Raw genomic sequence first — 22,889 nt, 5'->3', positions numbered from 1 at the left:
CAATATGTTATAATGTGATAAAATCAGGCTTTGAATCTTAATAAGACATCATTAAAAACTCATTATGTAATAATCGTTGCAAAGTTTCTTGAAATCCTTGAATGCATTTTGAATCGTTTTTCCTTTAACAACATGTAGGTTAATACTGAAGATGAAAAGGCAATGACCAGAAATTCCCCATTTATTGTCCAAAGTTTTGATTTAAATGCACATAGGATCTTCAACATGATAGAAGTATAATGATTAGAATGAACACAAACTGTTAGTGATTTTTTTATGGCATAATGCACCACAAAATTACATTATTTCTAAAAAGAAAAAAAAATACAAAAGTTCTGCATTTTGTAATTAACGGCACAAAATGTAATAATGTTAATATGGATTTTATTACATTTTGCATCAATTACTACATAATGCGGTTTCAATGATTACATTTTGAAGCGCATTTTATATTACATTATTACATAATGCAGCGTTAAAGAGCTATTACATGAAGTAGTGACTCTGGAAGGAAGAGAAAGATTCAAGGAAAGTGGTGACTTGTTTATTGTTGTTGACAACTTTCTTTCTCTGTCTCCTCCTCTCTCCAAATCACTCGCATCTGGAAAAACAAAGACATCATCCGCCAGCCCTCTGAAGATGAAATCATCAAGTTGGCGCCTCCTCCTAAAAAGGCATGAGGTCAATGTCCGGAGTCCCAATCTTGGCACCTTGATTTCTCCACTTCCGGCACTCAAATCGTCCAACCAGCCATTTTCCATCAGCCCTGTTAACCACTCCCACCTCAGCCTCCCCAACACCATTTCCAGACATACACACACACACACACACTCCCCTACCATCCCCTGCCGCATCCCTGCCTCCTTAGGTACCACACTCAATGACACGGGACCACGCAAGACGCTGTCTACAACGTCGACCAATCAGATCGTAGCGACGCAGCCCCTTCCCCAGCTGAGGGGGGATGGGAAGTTGCGGGGCAGGGGAGGAAAAAAAAAAGACACTTCAAGATTAAATTTGGAGATGGACCAACATAGTATGTGTGTGAGGAGAACACTGAAGTCTGTCCTGGATGCTGAGTGGGTCAGTTCTGAATGAGTGTTTCGTGACGTTGCGTGTTCATGTCGTTTAAAGGTCATTAAGCATGAAACAAAAACTAGGCTAACCCATGATGAAGCAGAAATTACAGACCCTGCGTCTGAGCAAAATAAAAGATTACAAAGCTATATTTTATTCTGAAATTCTGGATAAGCCTACAGAACTTAAGATATGAAATTATATTTGTGGGAATAAGTGCAGTGATACTTCACTGCAACTCATAACATGTCTTTGCTAAAGCTAATTTATCTAAATTTAACTTGATTGTACAACATAGCCAAACTTTTAAGACCATATTAATATTTGAGCACTAAAACAACTAAGTGTTTTAGATGATAGAAAACAGTTTCAGAAGATAACCACTAAGTAAGGTTCAATGGTTAAAAAAAATATCTTACACATTGTTTTTTTCTGTGAAGGTGCTTGTGTTAGCTTGTAGCTAGCTGAATAAATATTCGAGCGTGTTTGTGTTAAGAGGAATAGTCTAGATGCCCAACTCACATTTGTCGATTAGCTAAGAGTTAGCATTAGCGCTAAACTTGAACAAAGATTGAGTCGTTTTTGCTTTCCTGTTTCAATACAGTAAGCTGAGCTAAGCTATCTCCTTCAAGCTAGCTACAGGGGAGCTTTCCTAATACCAGAGCGTGGCCCGTGGGAAAATATGTCTCCACAAATCTAGTTGTTCCTTACTACGTCATTAGGTTCATCAAGTTACTTGAAGCTAAATGCTAATATCAAATTTTATCAATGGAAGAGTCTCTGTTCCCCCAAGGCTCTGTGAGCATTCCCTTCACTCTAACACGATTAACGAGGTCATGTTTCAAGAGCAAGAAACATGTCGAATATTTTAGTGAAACATATTTAAAATTGCCGATATTTGCCTTTAGCTTATAGTCACTTCAAAGAGTTATTTACAGGAGATATTTAGCTACAGCATTTATTTCTTCACAATGGAAGATTCCTTTTTGTAGGGAACATTCCATTATTGGGACCAGTCAGAGTGAATGTTCTTTTTAGGGACAGGTTAGAGATGTAAATAAATAATATATTACAAAAACATATAGTAGAAGTAATATAATGCCCAACAGAGTTTATGCTCTGTTGGGCAAACTCTAGCTCTAGCAAGAACCACATATAGGTTCAGTTAGTGTAGCTAGTTTCAATAAAAGTTCAGCTAACCCCAAACTATCTAACATCTCTTTGTAAGCAAAGGGAAGTTGGACTACATTATCCATATGTACATTTTGGGAGAGTTGGATATCGTAGTTGGTTTTCTCGTTATGTAGCCTGTTTTAAGCATCTCCATTGTCATTGTATTTGTCGCTCAGAAAATAATTGACCAGTGTATTTTGAAAGACTACTCAAGGCTTCTGAGAGGAAAAATAATAAAGAAAATCAGTTTTACGTGATCATTCAAATTCCTTACTCGAACTTCAACGGTCCCTATAACGCACACAGCGGCTCATTATCGGACTGCGCCATTTCCGCCATGCACCGACACGAAAAGAAAAGCTAGCAGACTGTTGAATCTAAACTTTAATGACCACTCTTCTGAACACTGTGTATCTTTTCTCCCCACGATGAAGCCTTAGCAGAGTTTTTGCGTTTACTCCCCCTGAATTCTTTGTTTTTTTTCTCCACAACTGTGAGCGTTCAGGCGTGTGAAAAGCAGCGACGGGTGTCGGCGGCACACGCGTTAGGTCAATCAAAGCAGCTCTCCATTTTAAAGAGAGCTGTGTGATTTTTCTTTTTAAAGATTTGCTAAGGACTTCAGTGTTGGTGAGTACAGAATGTGTGTGGTCTATTTTCTTTGTTGTCCTCAAAGCTGTGGGATTTAAAACTGAGGCATCGAGATCTTTCAGTTGTAATGACTAGTTATTTACCTGAGCACTGACTCTGTTCTCGCTTGTATTCCTTTGCCACTATGCTCCAATTCAACCCTAGTGCCAACGATCGAGACGTTTCGTTTGGATCACGATTTGTGTGATCTGTTTTGTTTTTACTTTATATAGCTTGACTTGTATTGTATTGCTGGACAGATTTGTATCCTATGCATCAATGTCTGTAAGAAAAAAACTTTCACAAACTGCAATTTTACAGAATGGAATTCTTTGTTTGTCCTTCGCCCGGGTCTTTGACAGGACCGAGGCTTGTTTTATATTAAATTTGCATGATCTCTTTGCAAAAGATGTGACTTTTGGTCGTAGAAACTTGACAGTAACACACCTTTAGAAAGAGGAAGGGGGGAAAATAGCTGGAAACTGGGGTTAAAAACAAACCTTTTTATGTTTTGGCACTGGACACTACTTTTGCTGCATTATTGCATCCGTTTAATTTTCTATAAGTTTTCCAATACTTCACATTTTAATAACTGACTTTTAATAATTGTTAGTAATATATTTTTGCTATTCATATCTATTATTAAGTATCAAATTTGGTTTAAAGGCATTAAATCGAGAAAATGTTATTGTTTCACTGTTGAGTAAGACATTGCATAATTTAGATAATTTTAACAAGGTTTTTTTGGTAAGTTAATCATCACCAGTTCATATCTTTGTGTTGTTACCAATCTTCTCGTATTCACAAATAACCACGTCATACCTTTGTGTAACGACTGCAGGTCAGTGTATTTGTCTTGGTATTGTGAAAAATTCAGAATAATAATTACCAAAAGGCTCAAATCTCCCCTGCAATTTCATTTAATTTCATTTTCCTCTCTAACGATTTGATATTACATCACACAGCCAAGCATTAGTAAATAATTGGCTCTGCTTTATTTCAGGGGTTGTCGAAAAAGCCCGGTGTTGGGAACGATTACAATCTTGGTTGTTAAGATTGTGGCAATTTTTTTTTTTTTAGAACTGAAAATCCTACTGGTACAAAGGGACCAAAACGGCAAATTTGTAAAGTGGTGAATAGGGGAAAATAAAAACAAAGTCTTGAATCATCTTGAAATTTGAAGCAGAGGCTACTTTTTACATGTAATTTAACAAGTAATAGTCAAATATCCCAAATGTGGACTACATGTGTTAAAAACAGCATGTTGAACATCTGAAGTGTCAAATTATTGATTTTTTTCTCCCCAGTTTCCAAGCTTGCCCTTGCTGGACCAAACTTTAGGTGAATTGGTGTTGGCTCTTCTTTGGATTGGGCCGGTTGAACACAAAGTGAATCCATCTCACAGCGTGGCGATGATCTGTGCATAACGCTTATTCCCAGTGTTACAATGCACGCTGCCTTGGCTAAATGTCAAACTAACAGTTCTGTTGAACAAGTTTGGCTATTTGTACAAACCACACCAAAAGACAGATTTTTCTTTGCATGTGTTTCCAATATTTGACACAATATCACTAAAAGAGGTTAGGGGCCAACAATTTTACCTTTTTTTATTTGAAGTAGATTTTGAATACCAGTTTGTGAATTTCAATGTGTGACTTTTTTTTTTTTCCTTGTCTCTCCCAAATAGAATTTCAATTAGTTGGGGACTAAACAACTGTTTGTTTTTGTTCTTTTTTTTGTATAGATTTTGCAAATCTCTTGCTGCCTCATGGTATCCCGATGTACGCTTTGGTTTGAACACTTTTTGAAACCGCGTCTCCGTCAAAATGTGGCTATGCTGAGCTTTTTTTGTTGTTGTTTTTCTCGAAGATTACTTACACCAAGTTTTGCTCCTTAAAGTCCACTCCCATAAATAGCACAGTCCCTCCAACTTTAACACAGCTCACATTTTTAACGTAGCTTAGCTTATTTTCTGTGTAGCCATTGGCGCATAATAACATATCAGCCACAGGTGATGTCAAATTTGGATTTCCATGTACAAAGTACATATCAGCTCGGTAAATGCTGCAAAAGTATAAGCTTATTGTGTTTAAGGTGACTACATGATTAGAACCAATGTGTGAGGCAAACATGCTTTGGACGTATTTAGCATCTGATGCTAACAGTTGACTAAAATCCATTCCAATATTTTCCCTTAAAAAATGAGACTGTGTTTTTTTTTTTTCTTTACATTTTAATTGGTTGTAAATATGTATTTTGGATGTATGTCGCAGTGTTTGTTTTTAAATTGATTAATTTATTTAATGCCTATATATTGTTGTTTTTACATGTCTTGATTTTGTCTTACTAACTGGAAACATGTCAAGGGGTTGGTTAAAAACCATGTAGACCTTGTATTAATTTCTATTACTTTCTTCATTTATGATTTGCTGTTTCAGCTTTGGGTGATGGTTTTTCAAAGGTAAAAAAAAAAGAAAAAAAAAAGAAATAAGTGGTATTCATTTATTTGTATTTTCCAATGTGTAACTTTATGTTCAACTGTGTTGTATTTTGATGAGATGTGTCGTGGTCACTGCTTGTACAACAATTTTCTTTTATTCAGAGTTTCCAAATCATGACAAAAATATGAAGGTTTTGGCAAAAGTTACTACTTTGGTCATTGCTAGCATGTTAGCTCTGAAAAAGAGGGATGAAGTCTCAAACTATTGAAACTAAACTATCCAAATCATTCCTAGGATAAAACTGTTGAGCTGAAAATGAGCATAATGGATTTTAATTGACGTAAACTCAAAACTAAATATGCTACACATCTAGCTAGCAACATATTTTATAGCTAGTTAGCTTGATAAAATCGTTGAGTAGGCTAGGTGAGCTAAATCTTTTAAATCAAAGATTTAAGCAACAAAAATAACAAATGCTAACAAGGTTGTCCTTTTATTACCCTTTTCCATTACTTACAAATTACTAGTTAATTTGTTAATACAATATTTCATTTTACAATGTGCTGTTCAGGGTGTTTTTATTTGCTGCTTTATGGTTCAAGGTAAATTTTAGTGACTAGTCGAAGGGTGTGTGTTTGAGGAAAAGAGGAGGTAGCTAAGCTGAAATGAGTCGAGTAAGTAGTAAGAGATGTGGGAAAAAATATTTAAGATATAAGCTGAGCAAAATATGAAGATTTTTAACATGGAAGGCATCACTTGTTGCAAATTCACAGTTGGCACGGTATGAAGTGAAAATGTCACAATGCAACCTTTGTATAATTTATTTCTTAACCCAACTATCACTGTAATGAGTGCTGGTCGAAGCTGCACAGCAACAAACTAGTGTTTTTTATTCTTTCTTTTCAAAGCAGTAGAATTAAATCTCGTATTACCTGCACACGTTGCAACTCAGTTGAGTTGCAGGTAGCTGGGCTGACCGGACGTAGATGCATGTGGTCGACATTTAGCAAATGTCACGGTGTTCCGGTAAGAGTTTGTGGCTGAATCTGAGATTATCTGAGGGGCGCGCGTACGAGTGTGTGTTTTTGCGATAGACATAAGAAGAAGCTACTTTGAAGTGATGTAGTTTAAGCGCTTTTCGTTTTAAGTTTGTCAGACTGTGTCGGGGTGGGAGGTTTCCCTTAAGGCTGAAAACATTCCTGTGGCGGGATTTAGAGCTTTGATGGCAATCTTAATATTTTTTGAAATGTGAGTTTTTGTGTGTGGACAGAACCAGTGTGACGTCATCACTTATGCATATTTTTGTTGTACTCTTGAGAAAATACGAATATAGACGTTTTGGGTATAGCGCAAATGGTGCAGCAAGCGGCAGTCTGTCTTGTCCTCTTAGTTAGAACGTAACATTCCTAAAATAAAAGTTGTCATGTAGATGTGCTGCTGTTCAATATCGTACACAATTGATTTGGTTTGAGACGATAAAGTGACCCGGCTCTTTCCCAGCGCTATTAACAGGTGTGCTTAATTTACAAGGTAACGAGGAGCGACATTAATTATTCGTTCACGTTCCGCTTACATAACCACGTTAGACGCCATCGGCTCAATGCTGTTACCACTTGTCTGTAAGAGTGCCCTCTGCTGGGGGTAAGAAGTACTTCAGGATCATTTTGCAGTGATTGTAATAGATAAGAGGGAGAAATAATCATATGGCTTTTTTTTTGTCATGATTTATGAGACTGAACTGAAATTATGCCATTTTTGTCATTGTGCTAAAATGAATATATATATATATATATTAAAATATATTTGCTAACCAAAGTTGTTCTGCCTGGTGGATGTTTTATTTTTAATGTAGCTGAGAGGATACCTTATGTAGAGATAACTAATTCAGAGACCTGATGAAATGAGACATCCAAAGTTTCCTTAGGATTGACTTGCATTGAGAAAACTTTATTAGTAAAGATCTGTATTGTTTCACAGATATAACGTCAATTTCCCAATCCAAGATTCATAACATGAACACCACAGCAGTTAAATCAATCAAGTTTATTTGTATAGCACATTTCGGTAACAATGGAGTTCAAAGTGATTTACTATGATAGGCATTTTTCGATAACCTATGTAAAATGAACCACAAGACAACTTATGTGAGTTTTTACCAAGCTTTCATGAAAGGAGAAGACACAGCGGACCGCTCCAGCGAGCTGCCCACCGCACGTTCTAACGTCCAGTTAGCTTGTCTTTTATTATCAAGGAAAAGAGGGAGAATGGGAAAGCAAGATGGGAGAAAAACTATTTCTGCACACAGGCAGTTTCTCAAGTAAGGAGTATTCCGGTAAATAAAAAAGCAGCTGGAAACATAATTCAATGTTAGGGAACACACAGTTAACTCCAATATACATACAGTAGGAAGCCTGAACACTTTAAATTATGAAGCAAGTTAACTACTGTAAAAGTGATAATGCATAGTTTCTAACAAAATATTTATGGTGTAACCGATTATGAAACAAGCAAATATTTGTCAAATGCAATCAAAATCATCAATAGTACATAAAATGTACTTAAAATATATTAATCTACGTTTCAGTTGCCACTGATCAAATTGAACTCTAAAATTGGGTTTCAGCTTTGGTTAATAGCTCAGTGTGTCAGCATTTTTGCAGTTTTCTGGAAGTTTCTCCCAGATCTTTGGTGCACTCACCGGCATGGTTGTTGTTGGTCAGAATAGAATGTGACTTTTAGGAAATACAAGCATTGAAAAACTGCAGCTGTGTTAGCAAACATAAACAAGCTCCAAGTGTATTAGAGCTCGTTTAAGTATGAAAAGTTTTCATCTTAGTTTTACAATGTTTTTATTGAGCTCTCGCCAGATCACATAGAAACTTATGAATAACAACTGGATCTGTTTAAAAGATCCAATTCTGTATTAACAATAAGCATTAATATCAGCATTTTGTAAAAAATGATTTCCATCCTTAACGTCTTAGTAGCCATAGCTACCAAACCTACGGAAGAAAATTAGGGCCACTGAGAAAAAGAAGTCTGCCTTTAATCTCAGAATAGATTAGAATAATAAGTAGAACAGTAAAAGTTTGAATGTTTGACCTACATTTCTCTGAAGCAAGCAGATTTTGTGTAAAAATATTTATTTTCAAAGACATGCAAAAACCAAATGGTATAGAAGGAGTATTTAAAACCAAAACAAGCTTGAAGTAAGCTTGGGATTAGATTTTTATCTAAAGTTAGATTTTGGTACATTTTTTTAAACACTCATAAAGAATAAAAAGAAAAAAATGCAACTATTTGCAGGGCACCACTCCATCCTTAAACGTTTAATGACATTTTAAAGACTATGATTGTGAGTGTTAAGACCAGTGTAGGGGTGGCCAGGTCACAACATGAAGGATCCATCCTCCTGATCTCAACAACCGACACACAAAGTTGAACAGTTGATAATTATTTATTTTAAAAAGATGTATTTTTGTTAAAGGTGTTACAAATGGAGTACTTGGCTTCAGAGTGAACTATTGCTGAAAACAAACAAAAGGAAACTACCCAAAATAGTAACAGAAACTTACCTAATAGAAAGTAAATATACCAAAGGACAAAAACTTACCGTCCTAACTAAGAAAAACATGAGAAAGCTGAGGAAACAAACGGCAGCTCACTCCTACACTCCAGAACTCCAACACAGGTGAACAAAGGAAAGCGGCGTGGTCGGTGGAGACGAGTCGAGGATGGAACACAGGAAATCCGCTTCAGCAGCTTTTATATTCATCACCTCCGGGAAGCAGCCAATTAGACGTTACCGTCGTCTTCTGGAAAGCCAATCAGGGACGGGTACCTGCACCCTCATGTTGGTATAATTAACCTTACGACGCCGGTCGTAACAGTGAGATAAGAACTGAAACTGATTTTGGTCAACCCTGAAAACTATCAGAACGTCTTTTCCACAGACCATGTGCTGGATCTCTGGCCTGGGTGTCTCTGGTGCAGCTGAAGGGAAACCACTTGGTTCACCACAGTTAGTTCCAGGTAACATTTGCAGGTTAATTAACTGCAATTGATAAACAGCAACCAACAAAACATACATTTTACAAGTCTCATCGTTCAGCTACAACAAAGATTAATGCAGAGTCGAGCGCAGAAAATGGTGAAAAAGATCATTTTAAGAAACTGTTCAGACATAAAACCAGGACAACAGGAGAATATGACGATGTGTGTTAGAAACCAAGGAGTTTATAGTATATATGTATGTATAGGTCAAATATTGTCTCTGTTGTTTGCTGGCCAGTAATGATTTGATCTATTAATTGATTAATTTAAAAAAAAGTAAATCTGAGGAACATTGACGATTCAGTGAGGATGATCATCGTATGAAATCATGTTAAATACACTATTGGGTTTGGATCACTTTTGGGTTCTTCATTATTGTGCCAGAAAGGTCTTCCTTAGGTTTAGTTTTTTATTTCTTGTCTTGTGTATTTAGTCCAGTGTTAGTTTTTCCTCTTTGCGCTCCCCTCGCAGCTGTTCAACGTTCCCCTTGTAAAGTTACCTTTCCTCGTTTTAGCTATTGTGAAGGTTACATTCTTTTATTTTGGTAACTTTCTTGTCAAGATATCTATGGTAACTGAATGCAGTTCTACCTGCCTTGGTTAACCGCAATAAACAGGTTTAGAGGGAAAACAGACAAAAAGGATAAATATCAATTTAATTTTAGCTTCAGTTGACAAGGGAATTAGGTCAGTAGCTGGGATTGAAGTTTATTTGAGTGCCTGGAAATATTTATGTTTATTGAAATGTTAATGACAGGAATTGTGCTGATGTAATGAGTTGATGAATGATGAGGATGCTTTAATACATCATCATTTAATCATCTGTTTTGACCTTTTAAAAACTCACTGGATGCTACATCCATTAACTCAACTGGATCCAGTGTCATAGTCCACTTCTCCCAGTGTCTATGGATCCATGAATCCATGAAACCATGAAGGCCGGATGTCTGTAGTTTTTGATCCGATTCTGGGGAATGTTTTGAAGGCAGAGCTAAAACCTGACGTGTTGGAGAAATCCAAGAGGGATAATGCTGCATGAACTAAGGAAAGTTTCCTCTTTAAGTGAAACAAAAGAGAAAGTGTAGACAAGGTGAGAGGGGAAAAAAGCAACTGGATGTCAGATTCAGTTTGATATTTACAAAAAAAAATCTTAATATTTAGAGTTAGAAAGAACCAGACGGTCACAGTGACTATTGTTAATCCGTCCTGAATTTTCACCAAAGATGTAAATCTGGATTAATTTAGTAATTTGAATTCAGTTTCTCTGACTGAAACAGTTGTCCTTAATTGTTTTTTTTGCAGATAGTAAACATTTCATAAGTTGATCAAGCCTCTTTTAAAGGACAATAATCTTGATTCCTTAGTAATAAGTAATGACAGCCCCACGGCTAACCTGACAAGTTTAGTTAAAGATAATTGAAAAGTCAGTTGATGTCTAGTCTGTCTTGGTGATCTGGATCTCAGCGCCGCATTTGATATAGTTGATCACAACATCATAACTGATAGAATGGAAAAGCAGACAGGATTTATCTGATCCTGTGCTAAACTGGTAATTATAAAAAAAAGCAAACAAAGCAACCCGTGGGGTACCTCAGGGCTCCATTCTCAGACCACTTTTATTCAACATCTACATGGTCTTATTAGGCCACATTATAGAGCTCTATGGTATCTCTATGGTAATATCAGACCAGGGTTCCTCAGATCGTGTCTGGCAATATTTAGGCATTCCCCTGGTCCAACCCACCTGGATCAAATGGCTTAATTACACCCTCAGTGTAGGTTGAGTTCTCCTGCTAATTACCTTATTGGACTCAGGTGTGCTAATGCTGAGACACAGGAGACCAGCCCTCATGAAGAAAAAATAACCGGCCAAAATAGATCACATTACACCAGTCATTACCAACTCCGCTTCTTAATAAACGTAATTAAACAACAAAACAAAGACAAACAAACAAGTGGTGGTCTGTAAAGCCCTGAATGGTCTTGTGTCTAAAAATATTTCAGCTGCTCAAATCCCAAAGCATTAAGAGGCTTTCCTATCTATACATGTATTATCTCCCAAAAAAATTGTACTATACCTTCAATATTTTTCAAATACTTGAGTATCGTGACACAAAAATCCCCAAATAGTAGTGGAATTCATAATATGAGCGTATGATTTTTATATAAAGTGCAATGCAAGACAAGCATTATAGAAACAAATGGAGAAAAAGAACAGAAAAAGAATTTGCCACCCCCGACTCCCTCAAAATTGTTCCCCTGGGCTACTGCCGGTGAGCCCTTTCTATAGTTTGATTCAGACAATATATGATATATTTATGTTTATGTATGCATTTCTGCATATGAATGAATTCATACAAGTTGTAATGTCTTTATATATATACCCCATGAGGGACACATCAATACTTTTCTGCCATAAACATGAATGAAAACAAAACACTTCCTGTTAGCGAAAGAGCTACACAGCCACAAGAATTTGTTTAGCAAATATGCCGCATTCAATGCATGTACGAACTAATCTAACTGTGGACTATGACTCACAAACCTGCGCCACTTCTTTTTCTGTTCATTGTGGGTTTCCCTAGAAATGAAAGTGGAATAATTTATTTATTTTTATTTTTTTTAAAGAAACAGAATCCCTGTTTCGTAACATAAATATTACTGACACCTTTCCGAACATAATGTGGAGGTGATTCAGTTGTTTTGCTTATTTTTGTTTTTCCTGAAATGATCATCAAACTGGCTGACACTCCCTTTGCATACCAGCCATGTCAGGCAAGAGACAAGAATCAGTACCTTCCCCAAGTGGTTTCTAGTTTCATTTCTGCTCTGCTGTCAGAGGGAAGAGGCACCGACTTCACGGAGGCAGACAGAGCCTGAGAGACTTCTCCGAAAACGTAAGAACTTGGTACATTTTTACACCTGATAAAATACAACCTCTGATTATTTCTAATGAGGCTGGCATCAGAGTGTATATTACATTTGTCTATTTAAAAGGCTTACCTTGGCAACAGATCAGTACAGGGTTTAACTCAGGATTATGTAGTTAGGCAGTAATCACAGCTCAGTGTTAGACTAGAAGCATCAAAGGCCCAGCCTCTTTTATCTGATGTAGTTAGACTGGACTCTGTTTACTTGACAATATTTTACTACAGTTACTATGAAACCTTGTTTGGTGTGTGGTATATCTTCATTTATTTTTTTTGTAATCTGGGCTTAGAGCCAAAATAAGTGCAATCCAAAACGCAAGTTCAATAAAAAAAATAAAAAAGCAGGCTAAATAGAGTCACAGGAAAAGTGAAACATTTACTACTTCTCGTATTATCAACATAAAACATAAAGGTTCTAGCTTTTAACAGGATTCAAAATAATCTAAATCTAACCCACAAGTGGTGAAATCTATAGATCTAAAAAATATCAATTATAGCCCAATATCTGCTCCAGGCAGAGAGCCTGCTAGCTTAAGTAGCTAGCAGACACTTGGCTAAGAAAAACATCCATCCATGTGCGGTTTGTCCGCTTCTCCCTGCAGGGCTTTGGGGTAGCTGGTGAGTATCTCCAGCGGTCATTGGATTTCAGGTGGGGTCAGTTCTGGACAGATGGACAGTACTCCACAGGGCAACACAGAGACACAGGATACAAACTACAGAGACCGATGAAGCTAACTGTCATGTCTTTAGACAGTAGAGGAAGATGGAGGACCAGGAGAGAACATGAAGAACTTCCTGCTACAATGCAGCAAATTATATTCTATGTGCAAAAAATTATAACTTAAGCCATAAGCAAACCTTAGGATAGATCTTTTCTTAAAGCAGAGGGCTCCTAAGAAAACCAAAAAAGTTCACTTCATCCTTTTCTGGTTTCTAAACAAGATGTCAAAATAATATTTCTCTGCCTGGAGCAGATATTAGGCTATAATTGATATTTTTTAGATCTATAGATTTCACCGCTTGTGCGTTAGATTTAGATTATTTTGAATCCTGTTAAAAGCTAGAACCATTATGTTTTATGTTGATAATACGAGAAGTAGTAAATGTTTCACTTTCTTTTCCTGTGACTCTATTTATAATATCGTAGCAAAATGCTATTTATCATAGCAATTTATCATGCTACGATAAATTGGCCCAGATTTTTTCTGATTGGTGAATCAGAAAAAATGTGAAGCCAATGTTATCCACTGGTCTTATTTACCTTGCCAACGGTCTAAAAGACAACTACTGTCCTCTTCTATGAGAGAAGTTTAATTGCTAGCCCCGCCCACCAGGTCATGTTTTTATGTCTACAGTTAACAGTCGTCGCCCCACTGTTGACAACTCAGTGACTGTCTTTCTATATGCAGCAACATTTTAGACAAAAAAATAAAAAAAATCAGCATCGGCCAAAATCGGAATCGGCAGGTCAGGCTTTTTAAAAATCGGCGATTGGACAGAAATCTGCAATTGGTGCACCCCTAGTAAAAACTTTACACAATTTGTAAATAAACATAAAGCTCATCATCAGGTTTATTTATAGTGATTCTAGGCTTTTCTGTGTGTCCAAAATCTGGAACATTTCTTAAATAGTTCAATTTCATTACCTAAATTTAAGAAGAAACCCTTACATTGCTGTGTGATGAAATAAATATGAGTTGCTAACTTCATGCTTGTTAACATTCTTGATTTTTACCTGCCAGCTACTGTAGCTCCATAGAAACAAAATAGAAAGACAAAATAAGCAGGAAGCTGAAATCACTGAGCAACTGCTCTCTAAGTGAGAAGACATTGTTTTTACACGTTTTATGTCAGAAGGACTGACAAAGCAGGAAATACTCAACTTACCTGTATGTGAGACAGAATCAACTGACTTTTTTGAAACATGCGTCGAGGCAACATTTTTTTGTGAATTGTCATGGAATCAACAAACTGAATTTAATAGAAAACTTCTCTGTAATCAAGTTAAAGATTGTTGATGAGTGTGGCCCACAGGCAGAGCTCTTTGTAAGCACAAATTATATAATATTAAAGGTTAATAGAGATTTTTTTTTCAGTGTTTATGAGTAATGGCTTCCTTTCCTGTAGAACAATCTCATATCACTGAGTTTGTTGAAAAGTCATTTTAGTCCAGGATTGGAGGAACATCTAGGCCTCTAAACTTGAATAATATACACTTTACTATATTGTTTTCTGCTATGCATGTAAGAAAACCATATAAAACACCTGATAATTTAATTAGTAAAGTTCAAGAACTTTTTCTGTGATGTTTTGGTTTTTGTATGGATAAGATTTCTGCTGAACACTTGAAATTTGCAAGTGCAAAACTTTGTCCTCTGGTCATCATTTCTTTTACGGGATCCTTTGGTCATGGGATTCTATCAAATTTCATTTTATCTGTTATGTTAGTACTGTCATAAATGACGTAGCTGTTTAAACAAACAGTAGAGTTAATTATCGACTTAAAGCTCTATTGAGTATTCCATCCAAGGTCTTAAAAGAGACCATATCAAACAAAATGGGATGGACTTTCCTTGAACTTCTACATCCAAATATGGGAAAAGAGTAGAAATTAGATCAAGAGGGTTGATCAAACTAGCAAGACGTAACTTAGCTCTGATATTCTCTCTCTGCTATGCTAGCTGCTTTATTACAAGAACGCTTCCAAATGAAAATATCAACATAAAAACACTTTGGTACATTCAGAAATATACTATGTTCAATAATTCAGAATCTGCCAGTATTCGGTTTTCTTCATTTTGAATAAGCTTCTAAGGTCTTCTACACAGATAACAGGGTCTTAATAAAAACAAATATCTCAATCACATTGATTTAAAAAGTAATATTATACACAGGATCGCTTTCAGAAAAGTTAAATCCACATGTGATGTTTTAAACATGTCAAACCCATAGAGGGCAGTGTAGTGCAAAACTAAAACCTGTAAAAGCTGTCAATCAGATTGCTTCAAAAGAAGCACAACTTATTGTTAGAGATTAAATATAGTGCCTGGTGCATTTGCGTGGACAGATATATAGGTTGAACTACTTTTACTTAGCATATTAAAATCTAAAATAATAATAATAAGACACAAGATAATGTTGATTGGGAATCATATCAAAGTAAGTATGTAGCTATATTAGAGTATTATTTATCACAGACTAATGTGTGGGATACTGATTGTACACATGCAGACACAATTAGAGTTTTCTCAAATCTCCACTTTGGTTGCAGTTTTCATAAGTAATCGTTTTTAGTGATATAAAACACTTTTCATGTGGATGAAAGGCCAAAACGCATAAAAATGTATTCTTTCCCCCCAGATATCCGGCTATGTGTGGACTGAGCCTGACTCAGAAACAAAGTTCCTATTGAGAACAGGTAAAAACAAAATTATTGAAGCAATATCTGTTGTAATGATGTTTTACTTTGCAGTTTCACAAATCTCGCATGTCTTTCATCTACAGGTGAACAAGGCAAAAATGTCCAGAAAAACAGCACTGCCCACATCTGCAGGCAAAAAGCTTTTTTCAGAAGAAATCAGAGATTTCTTTACTGTTCTGGATGTCATTTATGCAGATCAGTTTGAAGAAGAGACCATAGACCAAGAAACTGCTGAACAAGCAGAAAAGAAGTTTCTCAGAGGAGCACCAGCTGAATGGTTAAACTTTCACATCAGTGATCTGGCTGAGTCAAATGGCACGGGATCTTCATTAATCAAAAGAGATGGGTATAAAAGACTTGTGCAGCAGATTCACAAACGGAGAAACTACATCGGAACACCAACAGTTAAACTGCTTCACCAGCAAGGATGTGGGGGAACCACACTGGCCATGCAAGTATTATGGGACATGAGAAAAACCCTCAGATGCGCTGCCTTAATGGGTTCCCCTCTGGAGTGCACAAAGATTGCAAAGGAAGTTGTTCACCTTTTTACTGGAGGCAGCAAAGATGATCTCAACACTGTGCTGCTCTTGATAAATGAAGAGTTCACTTTGGAGCATCTTCAGGACAGCATCATGGCAGAGATCGAAGAACAGCAGATAGATGTTGATATTCCTGTGGTAATTTTATTCATCTGTGTGAGAAGTGACCACGCCGTACTCAAAATCGAACACTACAGAGAACAAGAGGGCTTCATGAAGGGTCATGACACTGACTGTGTCATCCTCAAAAGAACCCTCTCAGACACTGAAAAGGAAGAACTGAATACCAAGAAGGAAGAGCTCAGACGAAAATATGGAGCCAAAGCCTCCCAGTTCCATGGTTTCAACATACTACACAGTAATTTCTCACGGGATTATATCCAAGAAGCATGTGCTGTCCTTAACACGGTTGGAAGGAAAAAGAAACCCTTGAAGACACAACTTTTTTCCTTCCTGTCCTTGCTGAATGCCTATGTACCAGGCTCCTATCTACTAGAGTCTGACTGCTTAGACTTCCTCAGACATGACAACTCCCTGGAGGGCGACATCTCACTGGTGACCCGAATGCAGCCTTTCAGTCATCTCATTATCTCTTTTCAACATCACAAAAGGTATGAGAACAGAATCCGGATGGCTCATCCAATGATTGCAAAGCATTGCACTGAACTACTGGCTATTGCAGGAGTGCCCAGAAGTGACACGGCGAGAAACTTCTTGCTCCGATTTTGTCCAGATGAGGTTTCTCCATGTTTGCTTGGCTTCATCAAGGACTTGCTGACAAAACGAGAGCATAAAAAGGATGGGTCGATCGAAGATTCGGATCTGGAGAAATTTTCTACTCTGATTTTGCACATTAACGAGATAGAAGATAAAAACCAGAGTGCATCGGTTCTCAAGGTTGCATCAAAGAAGTTTGATAAGAACTCTTTGTTCCCCCAGGCACTTGCCAGGCTTTGTTATGGAGAACTTGAAGACTTCAAAGAGGCTGAATTTTGGGCAAAAGAGGCAATAAAACGTGACCCCAAAAAATCTGTTATTGCTGACACGTTGGGCCAAGTTCATAAAAACCATCTGAGGAACAAAAAGCTTTCAATTGAACCAAGAGAACTGTTGCAGTTGGCCCAGAAGGCCATTGAAGCTTTTGAGCATGAAGAAAAACTTGCTGAAGAGGAACACAGGAAAAGTTTGACAGAAGATGAGAAATCTAAAGTCATGTGGGGTTTAAACACCAGAGGGCAGTTTGGTTTCCTGCAGGTCTGTAACATTCTCTTTGAGCTACTCGTCATCCAAAATGAGACTTGGAAGGACGTGCTTACAAAGAATGTGCAGATGGGCTCCGTCCTGGAATCACTTGGAGACAAACAACTCGTTAGGTTCAGGGACCTCATAGAGAATCTCAGGGAGAAAGTTGAGAAAAAAATGGAATTCTTTGACACCTTCCTCACTTATTCACAGTCTGTCCTGAGAAAAGACAAAGCTTATGTTTCTAGAGAAGCTTCAGCATGCTACAAAAAGTATGTTGGAGATTCTGTCCCTGAACACAATGACAGACTCCAACAGACCTTCCAAAAACTGAAGCAGAAACTGGCCATCACCTCTGCTGGGGTCCTCTCATGTCTAGACCGAACATGCACCTCACACATTGAATATATCATAGAGTGGTGGAGGGAAATTTCACAAGGAAAAAACTCCACTACTGATGCTTTTGTCAACTTTATACTTGCAAAGATCATGCTTTCAAACAAAAACAAGGCAATATCCAGTTATGATTATAAACATGATTTAAAACTAAGAAAGCCACCGTCCTCTGTCACACAAGCAGAATATCACCTTCTCTCTCTGCTTCTGTCTTGGCCTACAAATGATGAAGACAAACCAGTTCCCGATCTCTATCAGTTAATAAAAAGTGCAAGTCATGCTTATGAGCGAGAATACAAGGCGATGTATAGATCAAGATACCTCCGACCTCTGTTTTTTCTTGGACCAGGCGTAAGCTTGAACAGATTTGTTCACCGACGGGTTCTTGAGATCTTGTGGACCAAAGATGCACTGCAAGAATCAAACACAAACTGGAAGAATGAGAGTATCTTCAGAGATTCCATAGTTGAAGAACGCCTTCTCAAAGTTGAAGGAGTGGTGCGAAACTACAGAGTCTATGCAAGATTCAGAGACACCGAAGTTGAGGTAGACGCAAACCGAAGGGATTGTCTCTGCAGATCAGGTCATGTCTCCTTCTACATTGGATTTACCATCAAAGGTCCAGTAGCCTTCAGCATTCGGAGAAGAGAACTGGTCACCAAGGGTAAGAAAACTACTAACTACAAAGAAAATACTACATATTTCTTTACATTGTAGTGTGATGGTATTTACAAGACCTATATGCATTAGTATCTCAGAGTTGACCCTTTAAAAATTGTCAAAGTAGATATGTTACTCTGGCACTTAATTTTTGGGCAGGGTCCCAGGGTCACACAACTTTTGTTTAGTTTGAAGAAACTAATTGCCACTTTGTCTCGTTTAGTTCTGGAGTAAAAACAGGTCTCTGAAGACCTGAGGGGTCTAGATGATTCTGACAAGAAACTCAGAAATGCATTTAGACTCCAAACCGTTTACTACTTTAAAGACAAATAGAAGTGTTTCTAAATCGACCCTTTGATATCACCAATCAATACAGTGATTTAAGTACTTGTTTGATGTTATCCATTTTTCTAGATTTGGTCAGGATAAGTATTTTACTTTACAGACATCTTCATAGAAAGTATTACAACATACTAAAAATAAGAGCATCTGTTTTTCTTTGTCTAGTATCTCGTATCATGAGACATTAATGTCATGATCTGTGGTGTTTAGCCATATTGAATCTATTTGACCCCTCCCACTTTTGTGGCAAGAAATGATGGTTTTTCCACCATTTCTATCAGACTATGGGGATAATCTGAACCATCCACTCACTGCTACCATGGACACACTGACCCATTGAGTCTAACGGACTAGGGTTACACGTTGGCTTATAAAATTGTGTGTCATCAGCGTACATATGGAAGTAAAGCCATTACATTGACTGCAGCTGAAGGTGGTGGCTCATGGGTCACCACACACATACAAATATGGACTGACCAGGAAACATGCTTCACCTGAGCTCTATGGAGAATCACCAAGAGGACGGTGAGACACACAAGAGCCAACAATCCATAATAGATGGAGGCTGCGATTATTTCAAGAGAAAAACAGGCTGATGCAGTGGTTCATGCTAAAGGAGACTCAACCAACCAACACTGTTCAACACACAGTATTTCTCAGAAGGCCAACTACTTGGTTTTGTTGAAAATTTGTTAATTTATTTTATGCAATATTGATGGTATCTGAGAAAATTGAATATAGGTCTAGTTATAAGCCATAATCAAAACAACCAAACATGTTTCAAACATATTCCAGTGTTTATAATAAATCCATTCAAAATTGAATTTCCCTTTTGAACAGTTACTGAAAAGTTAACTTTTTGATATTTTAATTTATTGATATCCAGATGCATGTTCTGTATGAAAAGTTTTTGCTTTTTAAAAAAATACATACAGTATATATTTACCATCAGTTCTGAGTTTTTCCTTGTTCTTCATTTTAGGAGACCAAAAAATAAAAACCCCTGGTCACGCAGATGGTAAGAAAATACCATTTGTTCCGACTTTAACTGCTTTTCAAGTGCATTTGTGATGCCAAGACTACAATAATCACTAACATTTGTTCTCCTTATAATTTTGTCCTTCTGAAGAAGTGTTTATATTGTTGTATGATTGCAGCAAGCAGCAATGGAACGACTGAAACAGGACAGAAGCAAGGCGCTGATGTGGTCTAGTTAAAGACCAGAGATGAGGCTGAGAGGACTGTAGCGGGGCCGAAGTCCGAAATCTGTGAATGAATGGACACAAAGTTAGAAAGAAGAGCGTGAATACATTTCACTGTTACTTTACTTTACACTGTTACACTGCGATGACGTCTTTTAAAGATGGTTATGTAATTCACTGAGTTTTGTATTGTTTATGATTTGTTGTTTTGTGAAATAATTACTCAAAAAGATGTCATATGGAAGACTGTTGTTTTGGGTCTTGGGGAGGATTTTCTTAAATGTATTATTTTTTTTATTACAACAGAGAAAAAAAAGAGGTACTAACATTTTTATTTTGTCCTAATATTATTTCCCAAATACATCTACTATTTTATCAAATGTTCAGTATTACTATTAATTGAATTTTCTTCTTGTATTGAGCCATGCCTTTTTTTATATACGTGCAAAATTTGTGCAAATCTTTGTTATATCTTTGTCTTCTGTTTCATTTAGATTTTTTGCTACATCAAGCTCGTAAACTTGTGTAATGACATTAACATGTTTTCTGACACATAAAGCCAAAAACACCTCTATCCATAAAAATGAAAGCAGAACTTTTAATCATGTAAACACTATTCATTTCTTCCATGAAAAAGTAAACATTTCACCAGACACTTGAGCAGCAGGTCAGATGTGTTGCTACTGTTTACGCTCATTAAAACAGATTCATTTCTCCTGGAGAGCAAGTCATTTAAAACACTCATTTGATGTATGCCTTTAATATGTGACAGTACACTAATAAAGTATGAAAAATAACTGATTTTCTGTTTACCTTACAAATGTGATGAAAGATAATTGATTAGTAAAGCACACAATCAACCTTCTATGGTTGATTGTTTGCAGTGATTCATGCAAAAGGAGATTCAACCAACCAACACTGTTCAACACAGTGTCACACTCACACAATTACACTGATAACCGGAGTTCCCACAGGACTCAGTTTTTGACTGAAGTAAAACAGTACAATAATAAAGTCAAAGAGCTTCAAACCTCTTGAAAAACCTTGAGAGAGACTCAAAAGTGCAGGTTGAGAAGATTGAGGCAGAAAAAAGGCGAGTGATGTCTCCAATCACAGCATACAATTTGAAGTTTGAAAAGCATCAAAGTGAAGTGAAGAAACTTGAGTCTGAGGTGTCCCGAAAGATCAATGAAATCGGCATGAAGAATAGTGAGATTCTGAGAGAAAAAGACAAGTACAAACTTCTTGAGGCCAAGGTAAAAGCTCTGGAAAAGCAGTTGAAAGAGGCAGAGAAGGAAAAAAATTATTGAAAAGAAACTTCCAAAAACTCCAATGAAGGAAGCCATAGATAAAACAAAGCAAGTGTTTAATGCAACGATCAATTTATCTTCAGGCATGTTAGCTGTGGAAAAACAGCGAAACAGAGAATTAAAAGAGCGTCTGATGAAAAAAGAACACCAGGTGAGTAAACTCATGGAGCAGCAGGCTGAGACCTCCAAGCTCTTAGCCTTACAACAACAGAGAGAGACTGCGGCTGTGAAATTTTTTTTTGCCCACACAGAATCTGAGTGAAGAGACCTGAAGACAGAAAATAGAGTCTTAAATCATCAGATAAAGGTACTAAAAACAGGGAGAGGGATCAAAAACACATTAAAGAAATCACCGACCAAGTGCTTCATTTGACACAATTGTACCCCAAAGAGAAAATGGATCAGAATTTGAAGGAATCCAAAACGAGCAAAGAGGCAAAGGTAAAATATGATGTTACTTTGGAAGGACCTAAAGATTACAGCAAAGGTCAAACACAAACCAACCATCAACAAGTCAGAGTTCAATCACTGATCCAGGAGAAAAACCTTTAGCAGTCAATATGGAATCGAAGAATTCTGGTTCTGTGTGAAGGCAAGCTAGAGCCAACATTTAAAAAAGACCACCTTACAACAAAAGAAAAGAAACAGCTGAAGCCATCACCCCCTAGCAAAGGGAGGCCTGAAAGGCCTTTTACACCTTTTACTTTTACACTGGCAGGCAGGAAGGTTTTTCCTCAGGGAAATTGAGTGGAGAAAACCAGGACACGATGGAGGGATTATGTTTCTCAGCTGATCTGGGAACTCCTGGACCAAATGGATGGGGAAAGGGAAATCTGGGCTTCCTTACTTAGGCTGCTACCCCTGTGATCCGAAGTGGATGGAGAAAGCGGAAGAAGATGGATGGATGGATGGATGGATGGATGGATGGATGGATGGATGGATGGATGGATGGATGGATGGATGGATGGATGGATGGATGGATGGATGGATNGATGGATGGATGGATGGATGGATGGATGGATGGATGGATGGATGGATGGATGGATGGATGGATGGATGGATGGATGGATGGATGGATGGATGGATAGTTCCAATCATTAAATAATAACGTCCGCACAGACTTTCTTTTGTTTGGCCATAACCATAATTTTCTGTTTTAGTCTAATCAACTTTAGATTAACTCATTAATAAATAACTTGTATCCCTACCTGTACTGAACACTGTTTCTTTCTACGATACACTCTTTAAACTAAATGCATAGGTTTTCTCCGGGTGTTCCGGTTTTTCCAACCATTCGGGGGAAATAAGTGATTAGACCAATTGGTGTCTTTTAAGTTTACCTTTGTCTCTCGCTCTCTAACTGTTGGAGACACTCTTCAAATGGACACTGTGGGGATTTGATTTTTCTCTGTGATTATTATAGGTTCTGTTTCTTGTGAGTCTCTGTGCTGTCCTGTCTTCCCCCTTGATTGTT

General features: G+C 37.2%; 2 protein-coding genes across 3 annotated transcripts in view; both read left to right on the top strand.

Moving 5' to 3' along the window:
• Nucleotides 1-776, top strand: part of pea15 (proliferation and apoptosis adaptor protein 15) — a 43,718-nt gene extending 42,942 nt beyond the window's left edge. Inside the window, exon 4 of the mRNA XM_008422557.2 lies at nucleotides 616-776. Coding sequence (XP_008420779.1) covers nucleotides 616-680 — 65 coding nt within the window. The 3' untranslated portion in view covers nucleotides 681-776. The remainder of the gene's footprint in view (nucleotides 1-615) is intronic.
• A 6,552-nt stretch (nucleotides 777-7,328) lies between these two features.
• LOC103472733 (sterile alpha motif domain-containing protein 9-like) lies at nucleotides 7,329-21,647 on the top strand. 2 transcript variants are annotated; one of them, XM_008422554.2, is made up of 4 exons: nucleotides 7,329-12,267; nucleotides 15,661-15,718; nucleotides 15,805-18,565; nucleotides 19,886-21,647. In XM_008422554.2, the coding sequence occupies exons 3-4, from the start codon at nucleotides 15,820-15,822 to the stop codon at nucleotides 19,972-19,974; spliced, it is 2,835 nt and encodes a 944-aa protein (XP_008420776.1). In that variant the 5' UTR covers nucleotides 7,329-12,267; nucleotides 15,661-15,718; nucleotides 15,805-15,819; the 3' UTR covers nucleotides 19,975-21,647. The 2 variants fall into 2 exon arrangements, with proteins under 2 accessions (XP_008420776.1, XP_008420775.1); XM_008422553.2 differs by having other exon boundaries at nucleotides 15,661-18,565.
• The last annotated feature ends 1,242 nt before the right edge of the window (nucleotides 21,648-22,889 follow it).

This window comes from Poecilia reticulata, linkage group LG11, assembly GCF_000633615.1.
Source record: "Poecilia reticulata strain Guanapo linkage group LG11, Guppy_female_1.0+MT, whole genome shotgun sequence".
In the NCBI taxonomy this organism is placed as follows: Eukaryota; Metazoa; Chordata; class Actinopteri; order Cyprinodontiformes; family Poeciliidae; genus Poecilia; species Poecilia reticulata.
Note: the sequence above shows the minus strand (reverse complement) of the source record. Positions and strands in the feature narration are given on the sequence as shown.